General features: G+C 34.2%; 2 protein-coding genes across 2 annotated transcripts; both read right to left on the bottom strand.

The window, feature by feature from the left end:
* Positions 1–706: 706 nt before the first annotated feature.
* Positions 707–5250, bottom strand: LOC11427930 (probable protein phosphatase 2C 35). The gene is made up of 4 exons (XM_003609489.4): positions 3768–5250; positions 2695–2829; positions 2045–2210; positions 707–1951 (listed from the first exon to the last, which is right to left on the bottom strand). The coding sequence occupies exons 1-3, from the start codon at positions 4668–4670 to the stop codon at positions 2049–2051; spliced, it is 1200 nt and encodes a 399-aa protein (XP_003609537.1). The 5' UTR covers positions 4671–5250; the 3' UTR covers positions 707–1951; positions 2045–2048.
* Positions 5251–7490: 2240 nt separating this feature from the next.
* On the bottom strand, positions 7491–9111 carry LOC11415164 (S-adenosylmethionine decarboxylase proenzyme 4). The gene has a single exon (XM_003609487.4). The coding sequence runs from the start codon at positions 8836–8838 to the stop codon at positions 7798–7800; it is 1041 nt and encodes a 346-aa protein (XP_003609535.1). The 5' UTR covers positions 8839–9111; the 3' UTR covers positions 7491–7797.
* Positions 9112–12826: the final 3715 nt, after the last annotated feature.

Genomic DNA, 12826 nt, shown 5'->3' with positions numbered 1-12826 from the left:
CAGCGTCAGTCTTTTGCCAAAACATTAAATAGATACATGTGAACAGTGATGTGACAACTTACAATGTGTATCCACTTTAGACATTGAGTTAACGGTTTTGACGGTGGGGATTTATTTGGTTGACGGAAGATAGCTTAAAGGGACCAAATGGTAACGTTAATAATTTATGGGACTAAAATGTAACCAACAAATAACTTAAGGGACCACATCATCAATTAGGCCTATAATTATTAATAAATTCCAATTCTAAGATTATTGTAACAACATTGATTTGATTTTAAGAATTTATCTAAGCCCTCCAAAATCCTCAATTCTCAAACATACCCCAACTGAGTTGATCTGACTCCTCTGAAGAAAAAAGTGTGACCCTTGTTGGCTATAAAGTCTTTACGAGATTTGATTATGAGAGTCACTCGGTTTCTTCAACGAGGGACCTTAACAAGAGTAACAGCCTATTGCATAATAGGTTGAAGGAAAATATCGGTGGATGATCTCAACCTCACCATATTAACAATGACATTATAATTCAATTTAAACACAATCCACTTTCTTTTAGTCAAAACATAATCCAATCGATATACAGGCTTTGTGCCATCTTAATTCCCAAAATGAAGGGTCCAAAGTCATATACCAAGTTGCAGGATCCAAATTTGGTGTAGAAACCTTTCACATGCCAGATATTTCAATATTTGACAAAACCTCCACAAAAAGTGCTATTAACATTTAACATTAACATACATTTAGAAGGCTACACAAAGAGACAATTTTAATGACAAATAAATTGAACTTGATTATCAAAGTTGCCATACAAATCAATACCTACACTGACAAGCTGAGAAAAGAACCAACTCATTTTGAGCCTTCCAAATATCATATCAAGCAACATTAAACAGAACTTAACATTTCCACATTTTCCTACCAAACTATCTTGAAGACATGATCTTGTTTAGCAAGATAAGTTCATGTTCATCTGGTTCAATGACTTCCTCCCAAAACTCGTTTATATCACCAAATCTCTCGGTCTCATAACATGCATACAAAATTCTATACAATTTTGACATAAGAAAAGAGCTGATTGGAAACCATCTATGATTGTATCCCTCTTCATTTATAAGCAATATTTATATAGTCACTTTCAAAACAAAGGCTTTGAAATGCCAATACTCATTAAAAAATGGATTTTGACTAAAAATTAATGCAAGATAACAAATCACAAAATCAAAAGACAAGAGAATCAAATTCCACAATAACTGAAAAGTGTTGACAGGGACTCGTAGAACCCAAGTGCAATGTACTCTAGATCCAAGTAAATGATGCCACGTGGCTAATACCAAAGACACACAAAACATTAATTTATCATCATCCATCATTTTCAGAATCTTATCTTGTTGCATTTTTATTTTTTTTGTTCACAAAATATAATGCTTTATTTTTGCAAGCAATCATTTTTCTGGTTCTCTATTTATTAATCATTTTAAAATTATCCAAGATCAATAATTGATTTCCATATTTTGGCCGAATGACAATAGGACCCAGTTTTTTAATTATTGCTTGCTAGAACTAGAATCATAAAAGACAGTTAAGTAACATTGAATATAATTTATTATCTTATGATACAGTAGAACATTCTCCAGGTGAGATTCTTTATGGTTAAACAATTTTATTTTCTTTCCAGAAAGGGTATGGCTAAACAAGTAACTAGAATTTTATTTTGGTTTCATGTTTCTTGGATTTTACCAACTCTAATTTCTACTTTCTGAACAAGGTCCATTTTTGCTGCTAAGACAATGAACCTCATACCCGGCTGCCTTGAACAACCAAATATATAGTGACCGGTAAATGTACAGGAGCAATGCAAAAGACTCAGAAAAGTTGGAACATAGAAATGTACCACTTAGGAGAAACTACAAGGAGACTTGGTGAGCTTCCGTAAAACCCTTCTCTTTGGTCACTGTAAATAAAAGAGGAGGAAAAGGATAAAGAAATTATAAAGACCATGATCAAACAATATAAAATATATCAACAATGAGTGTTGAGATCATACTGATTCAACTGATCTTTGAATGGCAGGATTGTGAATCCGAGAAACTGTTTGTCACAGAATGATAAACATCAAATTCAGTGGTAGTAGATATCTCAGAAGTTCCTGTCCTGGTTCTCATAGCAGTACCGACATTGACCTCACTTAATTGAACTCCAGATGTGCTTGACTACAATGACAAACTAAATATTAGACAAACAAGTCAACCAATGATGAGTTGATTCAAATTATTGAACCACCCGTAGCAAGATTTTGATTTTGCATACTAGATCGATGAGAAGATTGATGCTCTACATGTTTTTCTTTTTGGGTCATGCTAACATGAGCCCTAAAGACACATGTTAAGGATTCCACAAATAGCAAGTATTTATTGAGAAAAAATAATTTTCAATTTTTTGAGAAATAAATTTGCACAATTTCCAATATATAACTTCTATTTTTGGTGATACATAATTTTTTTTTCTTTCTAAAGTCTATGGAGTGAATTAATCAAAGTTGTTCCCCTGCCCCCCTTTGATGGGGTAATACCTTGTTTTTCATGGGATAAGAAGATCCATTAATAATACATATCAAAAATTTAAAAACAAGCTTGGAGAAACTAAACATAAAAGGCAAATGGTAATGAAGGAATTAATGCATTTAATAATCCATACATTATTAGAGAGTCCTTTAATCTGGACAATGATAATTGTTATATCATCTGTTCGATTCACAAGTTCCGACCATAGTTTATATGACTCTTCAGCAATAGCCGCACATGCATCACGAGGATCTGTATATCTAGCTGCCTACAGAATCAAATAAAACACATATTTATCAAGATAAGAAGGGGAGTCCTGCCAGAGTTAAAATTCTACACAGTAATGCAACAGGGAAGTAAACATCGAAATCAGTTTCTACAGTATTGCAACGGGTTAGGGATGACCAGCAGCAAGCAGGGCAAGTTTTTACATTTCTCTACTGAACAAATAACTTCCAATTAAACGAATTGGCAATTGGCATTTTTTCATCATATGCTATTTAGAATTAAGATTCAGATGATTCCAAAAGTTAATACAAATGATAAATGGATAGACCTAATTAACAGATGGACTTTGGATAAACTTACGTCACACCCATATGATTGTGACAAACAATTTTTCTTGCACTCTCTTATTTCAATTACATTTGCACAACTACCTGGTAAATGAACCATAGTTATGCTAAACAAGGAACCTAACCGATGTTTGTATATTACCCCATGGGGATATATATATCAATTATAAAGTAAAAATGGAATGGTATTTCGCTTGGTGTAGAGCTCTTCTATAGAAAAGACTTTACAGTTATTTGCAATACCGAATAACCATAAACCATTAACATAATTGCACACAGAAAACATCAGTTTTATTCTGATTTTCAAGTCAAAGTCTTCAATTGCAACTTGTATACCATTCATAGATGATACGATTTCTAATAAGTAGATAATAACAAACATTACAAAAAATAATTCAACCTAGGAAGGTTATTATCTAAATGCTCAGCAAAATTAAATTGCAGTCCAAAACCATAATTGTGGCCAAAATGTAAAGATTTTTCTTCATAACCACACCACAGCCATAATTTGGCAGCATCAGACCCGTTTGTCCACAGTCATTCACAATATCAACTATGAGTCTATGACTGCAATCACAGTGAGAGCTAGAAAGAAAAGAAAAAAAAAACTAAGAGAGGTTTCATATCATACCATATCAACAACAGTTTGGCTTGACAAGAATTCAAATATGCCATCACTAGCAACAATAAAGAAGAGATGATTATGTGAAAGCCGAACTATTGACACCTCTGGAGTTGCAACCACACCAATTGTCTCCGCCAATCTATCCCCTAAACTCCTTGTAAATGCAGTTCCAGGAAACATCCCATTTGGGAGCCACAATCTCGGAGGATCACCATCCCAACTCTCTTCGTTACCCCAATGTTGGATATTTGGATCCTTAATCCCTTCCACTTGATCAACACTCAACACCCTTGCTCCACAAAGTTTCACTCTCTCATATTCATCTCTCCGAAATGGTGTCTGATCAGAGGACAGGTCCTCTGCAATAATCCGATCCTCGCCCTTGGCAGCTAGCACAGCTCTTGAATCACCAACATTAGCAACATAAAGGGTGTCACCAATAACAAGCACTGTAATAGCCGTTGTACCACTCATAGTATCATCAATGTCACTAGTATGCAATTCATGATTTGTTGCCGAGAACGCAGAATTGTAAGCTCGAACAGGATCCTCCACCAATCCAGGGTCATTAGATAACTTCTCTACCAACCTATCTCTAACAAAGTTTGAACATTGACTACCAAATTGACCATGCCCATCAAAAACACCAAAGAAATGGATATTTGGGTTACCTTGAATTTCCGTCCTAATGCAGAAACTATCTTGGTTTTGTTTATCCAGCGAGTCAGGGTAGTAACCTCGCAGCGTGAGAAAGGTATACTCCAAAACAAAGTTGTGTGAAGGAACAGAAACATTTTTCAACACTCTCTGAGCTTGTATGTTCTTCCTATGGCTATGATGATAACCAAGTTTTCTAGAGACGCCACCCGAAGATTTCAGACAGCAACATTTACCATGAACACAACCCATGTTTCAAACAGGTGATATGATATGATATGCTATGCTATACTATACTATGATGTTGTTATAAACAAGACATGAAACCGAAAGCATTGAAAGAAAAAAAAAAAGTTTACAGGAAGTTGTAACTCCTCTGCAATGTAACTCCAAAGTTGATCCTTTTGAAATTGGGTATAATGTACAAACCCTAGTTACAAAATTAGTAACTTTGAGCTGAGAATTTTCAAATTTGATAACAACAAACAAATGGGGTTTTGTTCAATTGAGCAAAGAACAAAAAAAGAGTCAAATTTGAGCTCAATAGGTAGAAAAAACAAGAACCCTAGAGCAACAAAATAATTTTGGGGTGACTTTGAGAAAAAGTGCAAGTGGTTTTCACACAAGAAAATGCAATGAAGGTTCTAGGAAAAAGACAAAAGAAGGTAGTACCTTTCGTAGGGTGCAGTGCACCTTCAGAGAAGAGAAACAGAGGAACGTGAAAAAAGGAAGAGTCAAAAGACAAGTTGACGTGAAGAATTTTGGAATGAGAAAGACAGGAGAAGTGGAAGATTTCAGATTCTTTCGTGGGTTGTTGCATTTTTGCATTAGTCCATTTCTTTTTGCACAAACAAAACCAACCTGTCTTCTTTTTTCTTTTTCTTTTTTTATAAGTATTATAGTTTTTCAATTGGATTTTTTTTTTATGGCTATTGGCTATTTTATTTTTTTATTTTTTTTTAAGGGGCTACTGTAATATGTGATTTTTTTTCTTTTTGTTTGGGTCAAGTAGTCTAGTGGCTAGAAGTGGGGTGTCCGGGATTCGAACCCCGACCTCCACATCTAATATGCAATATTCCTACCAACTGAGTTAAGTTCACAGGGATATATATTGTACTCGTGTTCGGTATGATTTTCATCTTCTAGTTCATTTTTAAATAATTTTAATTAATTTTAAGTTTATCTTTTGAAAAATAATTTTAACCTTATGAAAGTGTTTGTTTCATGTCTAAGAAACACATTCTTGCTTATTCTAATGAGAAGTTAGCTTCGTGGAAAGATATTGTACTTGCAATAAGAACAATATCAGATATTCGCGTGACTTAAGCTCCAAATAAGTTGGGCCTTAAGTCATTTTACCAAGCTCTAGATGCTTCTAGAAGTTAGTTAAGGTGGCGCCTAAGCCTTAGGAGCCCTTCTGGAGGGCGCTTAAACCTTTCTAGAGGGCTTTTAGGCCCTTAAGAATATATTGACGGTCCACAGCCCCCCAATCACGAGTCTTTTGGACAAGGCGAAGTGATGAATCTATGAGGCCGATTACTCATATAAGTTTATCGTGGTTTCAGATGCTTGCTAGTGGGCGGTGTATCTTGGAGGGACACGTCCGGGCTTCAAGGAGCCTTTTTGAAGGCACCTGTGTTTTTAGGAATGTAGATGCTCCAGACATGCTTTTATCTATTGTGGGCAAAACTCAGTTGATGAAGTTCATTACTGTAGTATGTTGGTGTATTCATTTCTTATCTATTGGTGGTCTTTGAACCTCTTAAAGTAGATTGAGACTTGGTTTATAAACTTTATTTGTAGTGTACATGGTTTCTAGGTCTATGTTTTGTGGTCCTTCTGATGGTGTCGATTCATATATCATTTTTGTTCGTAATATCAATGTCTCTTTGATTTTGAACCTTAGCTAGTCTTTCTTATCATTTATTATATTCAATATTCTATTTGGCTCGGTATCAAATTTTATTTTGAAGAGGAGCTAGTCTTTCCTTTCGAGCAACGAGATATGGGCTATTCTTTGCAGAAGCACGTTCTTGCGTCAGAATAAGCTTATCATTTATTATATTCAATATCCTACTTGGTCCGGTATCAAATTTTATTTTGAAGAGGAATTAGTCTTTCCTTTCGAACAATGAGATATGGGATATTCTTTGCAGAAGCACGTTCTTGCGTGAGAATAAGCTTATCATTTATTATATTCAATATCCTACTTGGCCCGGTATCAAATTTTATTTTGAAGAGGTTGTGAGCAATGATCAGAATATCTCCTTTTAGTCAAACAATTGGCCTAGTGATACACTTGTTGAAGCTTTGATCAATTCGTCTTTTGTGCACCTTAATACCAAAGTTGTTTTTTTTTGTTTGGTGGTCGGGGTTCGAATCCTAGACCTTGCATATTTTATGTATTGTCCATACCAACTGCGCTAAACTCACAAGGACATACCAAAGTTGCTAATGTCATTGAGAATGGTATTTGGAAGACCCCCAAAATTAAGTGTTATTGGAAGTAGGAAAATTTGGTGGGTTCGAATATCATTATTATTTCTGTTTACCCCCCCCCCCCCCCCCCCCCCCCACAATTACATGGGAAATTCAAGACCCCAAAAGAATTCATGCTTCAATGTACCACATTTTCAAAGGTTTATTACTTTAGACACCGCCACAATATATAAATGTAGTGCTACATTTTTTGGCTGTCATTCTCTATCTTGACCGCCTCATTCATCGATTCATTTTTCTCCAAATGATAACTAGAGCCATAAGACACTAGTTATCATGACCCTATTTTTTTTCCCTTTCTGTCCATGAAAATTTAGCCTTTGCCCCTCAAGGTTAAGCCAATCTGACTTGTTAACAATATCCACATAGTGCATGTACAGTACAGGCGTGCTATAACATCTTCAAATTTCTCAACATAATAACTATACCAAGTGTTGACTTAAAAGAACACTTTCACCAAATGAAAAAATGTAGCAAAAAGTATGAAGTTGTTAATTTAAAAGTGTAACAATAATCTACAATGAAAGCATAAAAGACAAGAAAGGTAGCTAGTAGAGGGAAAGGTGAGTGAAAAAAAACAAAACAAGAGCATAAAAAAAAGTTGAATATTAATCTCAAACAAGAGCACTTTTACACCCACTAAACATCTTCAAAAAATCTTATGCGTGACAATCCTAAGTGGGCTGCACTATCATATGATCATGCCAACCTTTACCATGCCATTCTCAAGATTAATTCTTGTACATCACAATCAAACCAATCACATTAAGCCACGTCAGCCCCCACCCCTACATTTTTGTTTTCAACTAACTCTAAAACCAATTCACTAATCTTACTTAATTTTTTTCCCTCCACCACCACAACCACCACCTCGCGGGCATTAAACATTTCTCCGGCGAGCCGTAAAAGTTTGAAAAACAACCATATCAGCCGCCGGAAACCGATCCACGGCACGACTCCTACATTTGAGTCCAAGTGGCTCAACTGCATTCACCATCTTCTTCAACATCTCATTACTATAATTACTGCATGTCATTGATATAGACATAGTACCTGGTCGGAAAATCTGAACAACTTTCCTTAACACATGTACTATGTTGTCGTTAACAGACCCAACACATTCAAAGCTTGCATAGCTGAAACCATCTTCTGGTGTAACATGAATGGTGGAATACCAATCATCATCCATTCCATTCATTGAATATCCACAAGGATCAAATGCAAAGTCACAAATGAATGCATTTGGGTTTATTTCATTGATTCCAGTAAGCTCCGTCATCTCTTTTCCGGCTGAGTCACCAGTTTTTCCATCTCCGGGTGGCCGGAAGAATTTCCGAGCTAGAATAGGGTCTAGCTCTGTCATGCATATCTCCATGGTGAAGATATCAATGTCACTATGAGTGTGACTATGATTGTGATGAGTTATTGAAGAGTGTGCAGTGAAAACATGCCATGAGTGTGAAGAGGATTTAGAGGGCATGATGGAAGCTTTTCTATGGCAAAGATTTGAAGGGATAGTGTCTTCTAAATAGGTTACTTCGTCATTGAAGCTTGTGTAAGGGAAAGGTTGTGCATTTGGGAAGATGAAGCTTCCTCTTGTGTAGCGACAAGAGCATAAAGTGAGGCCTGTTTGGTTTGCATAGTGAATTAATGGAAGAATGGATTTGAGAAGTTGGGTTGTTCCACATGTTTTGATTATGATCTTAGTTGGATAAACAAAGAGGCTTGATTCTGATAAAACGTATGCATCAAAGTAAGAGTTACCAACTGCTGAAACCACTGTGCATTGAACAGCTTCTAAAACTTGTTGTATTGATTCAAAATCAATTTTTCTTAGACCTAGTTGGAAGGTAATTGGATCATCTCCAAAGAAATGAAGTTCCAACCGTTTCTCAAATCCTTCAAAGCCAGATACAGCCATTTGGGGTGTAGAGGGTAATGAATAAGTTGGATGAAACAGAGAAAAACAGAGGAGTTGAGAGTAATATTTGATTGAAATGTTGAGGTTGAAGTGAGAGAAAGGATTGGGGGGTGAATGAGATTTATAGGTGTGTATGAATAAGAATGAGAGTATTAAGAAGAAGTGTGAGAGTGTTTAGAAAAGAGCATGCGGGTGATGGAACCAAGAATCATGATTGTAGGCATAATGAAGTGAGTAGGATTATGATATGCAACATTTATTTTTGTTAAGTGTTTTTTTGGTGCAACCTTCAATTGTTCTTTGTTTCTATTCTCCACTCACCTTCATCACTGTTTTTTTTTTTTTTAAAATTTCTAGTTTTGCATATCTTTAGTATCCTACAAGCTAGTACAATATTTAGCATTAGTGCTTTTTCCTGTCTTTTCTTTTTCCATTAATAGATTTTGGATTCCATTAAATAATTCAAAGATAGTCAATCATCACATTAAATAGTTCTCCAACTTATTTGCTCACATGATATATCAGTCACTATAATATTAATTAATTGGGTTTAGTTGGTTAAAGAAAAAATAAATTGAAAGAATGTTTTAAAAAATTTTGGGCTTTATGGTATGTAAAGTTAGTCCTCTTTTTGTTATTATTTTTTTTTTTTTGTATGTAAAGTTAGTTCTCTTTATTGTTATTTTTTTTTTAATATAAGCTAAATTAGTTCAACCAAATTAACATCCAAAAAACTCAAACCTTAGACATTGAGGAGGAACACACTTTCAGTTTCAGATCTCAAGTTAATACCATCAAATTAATCCGAGTTAATTCTCTTGTTATTAAGTTTTGTTTTTTGGATAACCAAATGTTAGTATGTTATGTTAATACTTTTTTTCTTTGATAAAGTTTAAACTTTGGTTATTTATCTCCTTTAGCCCTTAGTTTAAATCAGTTGAACTGTCTCGTGCATTATAATTTAATTTATGGTTGAGTAGTTCAATTTTGTGATTTGAAGGTCAAAGGGGGCCTATTTTGACTAAAATAGTTGGTTGAAAAAATGACGGTAAATATCATACATAATTGTATGGAAACAATATCATAAAGTGTTTTTTTTTTTTTTTTCCTTTTCAAAATGACAAAGGAATTTGGATTGATGAGTCAAAATTGAGGATTCAACGTAACTGTTTGAATGATAGTTGTGATAAAATAGAAACATAATCATAAAACCAGAGGTAGATGTTGTATTGTTGCTATGCAAGACAACAATTATTAGCTTTGTTGTGGTAAAATTGATCAATTTAATTAGAGCTACATCACTAGCAAGGGATGTTCAAAACACAGTACGGTTTAGTTAAATTGCAACTAAAAACTTAAATTCGAAATAGAAGAAGCACCAATCACTTAAGAGTTGTTTGATAAATGAGCACACTCCAATATTGATGATAATGGCTACTGCATAATGGAAAGGTGAAAACAACTCAAATTGATGGAGACAACATTGTCTATTCCTAGGAGAGCAAACGTTAATTAACAAAAAGCTTAACGTGCTCAAAATGTCATCTATATTTGGGTTGGAATAATAATAATAATTTTTTTTTTTTTTTTGCTATGAAGAGTCTTCGAGGGAAAATTTGCACACACTAAACACAGAGAAGAGAAGAAGGATATTGGAAGTACGAACTTGCACACCAACATATCAAATGTCATTGTATAAAATGTTTATGCGTTCTTGTACTCTTTGAACTACGCTTACAACACATTATCACTATTATTAGAAAAATAGTAACAAATATCTTCAGGGTATTATTTAAGTATTTAAAAGTTGTAAATTTTATATTTTGAAGACAAAATTTATTTTTATAGATTCCTTAAAACATTTGTTAGCAAGATGTTTATTATTGTTAAGGAGAAGAAGACAACTATGAAAGAGAGAAGAAAGAAAACAAAAAAGAATCAGGCGTGGCATGTAAATAATGAGAATATCCTTGAATGAGGGAGGCCCCGTACGTGAAATGAAAAGCACTCACATCATTTTTATTCTTCATGCAAATTCATGTAGCTAGCTAGGTGGCATTATCATTATATTTTATATCTATTTTATTTATCAATTGGTTTTATGCATTTATCAAAGCATGCATGCACCCATATCAACATCAAAATTAAAAACGATTCTCTTTATTCTCCAAGTCACTAGATAGTTTTAAAAACAATCAAATGACGTTTATCATTATGTTTAGTTTAGTTGATAACTTTTAAATAATTTTTTGTGACATGTTAATTATACCACCAGAGATACATACACCTGAGTCTAATGGTACTCAATTTTTCACTTGTTACTAAAAGTATAACAAAGCTCATAGATGTTGTTCAATTTGCAAATTTATTTCTAACTAAACCCTGATTCAATTATAATAAAATAACATCTATACTCTCCTCCAATTTCATTTAGCATTAAGTTGATTTGGATAATTATGTTTAACTAGTTTAATGTGACTAGTAATTAATTGCAAAGTAGTAAAAGGAAGTAATTAGTAGCTTATGGTCTTTTATAGCAAGTTTTTGTAGACGTTACATGTAAAACTATCTTCTTCATCATACAATTAGTGGTCTCCTTGACTTTCAGTTTAAGAGTATTGTGAAGATTATATCAATAATTAATCATAATCAATACTGCTGAAGCCTCCAGCTCTCAATTAAAGCTAATGTACAAAGTTATGTGCTTGGATCCTCTACGGTAGTATGGTGCTACAAGTTCACGGACGGTCAGAATCATTCGTTTTGAAACAATTTTTAATATAAATAAATGAGTCACTTCTTGTGAGACGGAGATGATAACTTATTAAACTATCAAAATATTTGCATCTCTATTGGCATAATTTTTTTTAAAAATAAATGAAAAAGAAACTATAAAATATACAATAAGAAGTATTCATTGACATATGTATAGAATACATATATAGTATGTGTAAGTAAAAGAGTATAGAGAAGGGAGGGAGGGGAAGGCAATGATGAAAAATTGTGAGTTCAGAATGAAAATTTTCTGTTTTGAGATGTAGAAGAAATGATGCATAATGTATGGCCTGAGGAATAAAATGAATGGGGTGTGTCTGGCAGCCTCAATTATGTCTTCTTTGTGATGCACGCGCACCACCAAACTCAACACACTATCTTTACACTCTCACTCTCACACGCAATCTACACATCACATACGCTACTCCTATTTTTGCACAATCACTCTCTCTTCACCTTTTACATATATCCATCACAAAAGATAGTAGAAAATCATCAACCAACTAGCCCAATCAAATCTTTCTTCAAAAGTTACAAACAAACTCTCATATAGACACTCCCCACTTTTTCATATAGTTACAAGGAAAATCCTAACCAAACCTCAATTTCATTGTTGGCGTAGACTTTGGTAATTTGAAAACAAAACAAATTAGTATAGTTAAAGTTAATAAGTAGTTTAATTGTCATGTAAACTTGGTTCATTTGATTTGAGAGTTGATAAGACATTTCATTGTATGAACGCAGGTTTGAATCTGTAATTCTCCACTTCTTCACACTTACGTGTGAAATTCTCATCATTAGACTACTTACTTCACAAACAAAAGTTAAGAGTTGAATTAAAACCCAACTTAATCTTAATCTTTTTGACCCCACTAAAAGTAGTTGCTCTACCTTTATGAACCTCTCTACAAGCTTGAATGCATCATCCCTCTTGTTGCCCTAAATCATGATAAAAACCCTAAACTCATGATTGGTCCCACTATGTGCCCCCGACAAGTACCGTGGATGGCTCCATGGGACTACACATCATCTAGCATGTGTTTCAAATTCATGGTACATTTGTTTCAAGTGTAAATTAGATTTAGGAGACACGTGGTCCCCACCATGCCCTCAGCTTTGAGACAATGGCTTTAGTTGGTAAGGAACAAGCGAGCTTAAGCCGCCATACTTGCTAGCATGCGCATATTTTTGGCACACATGCGGCCTATTGGCT

Source organism: Medicago truncatula, chromosome 4, assembly GCF_003473485.1.
Source record: "Medicago truncatula cultivar Jemalong A17 chromosome 4, MtrunA17r5.0-ANR, whole genome shotgun sequence".
Taxonomy (NCBI): domain Eukaryota; kingdom Viridiplantae; phylum Streptophyta; class Magnoliopsida; order Fabales; family Fabaceae; genus Medicago; species Medicago truncatula.
The sequence above is the reverse complement of the archived record's forward strand: the minus strand, read 5'-3'. Positions and strand labels throughout refer to the sequence as shown.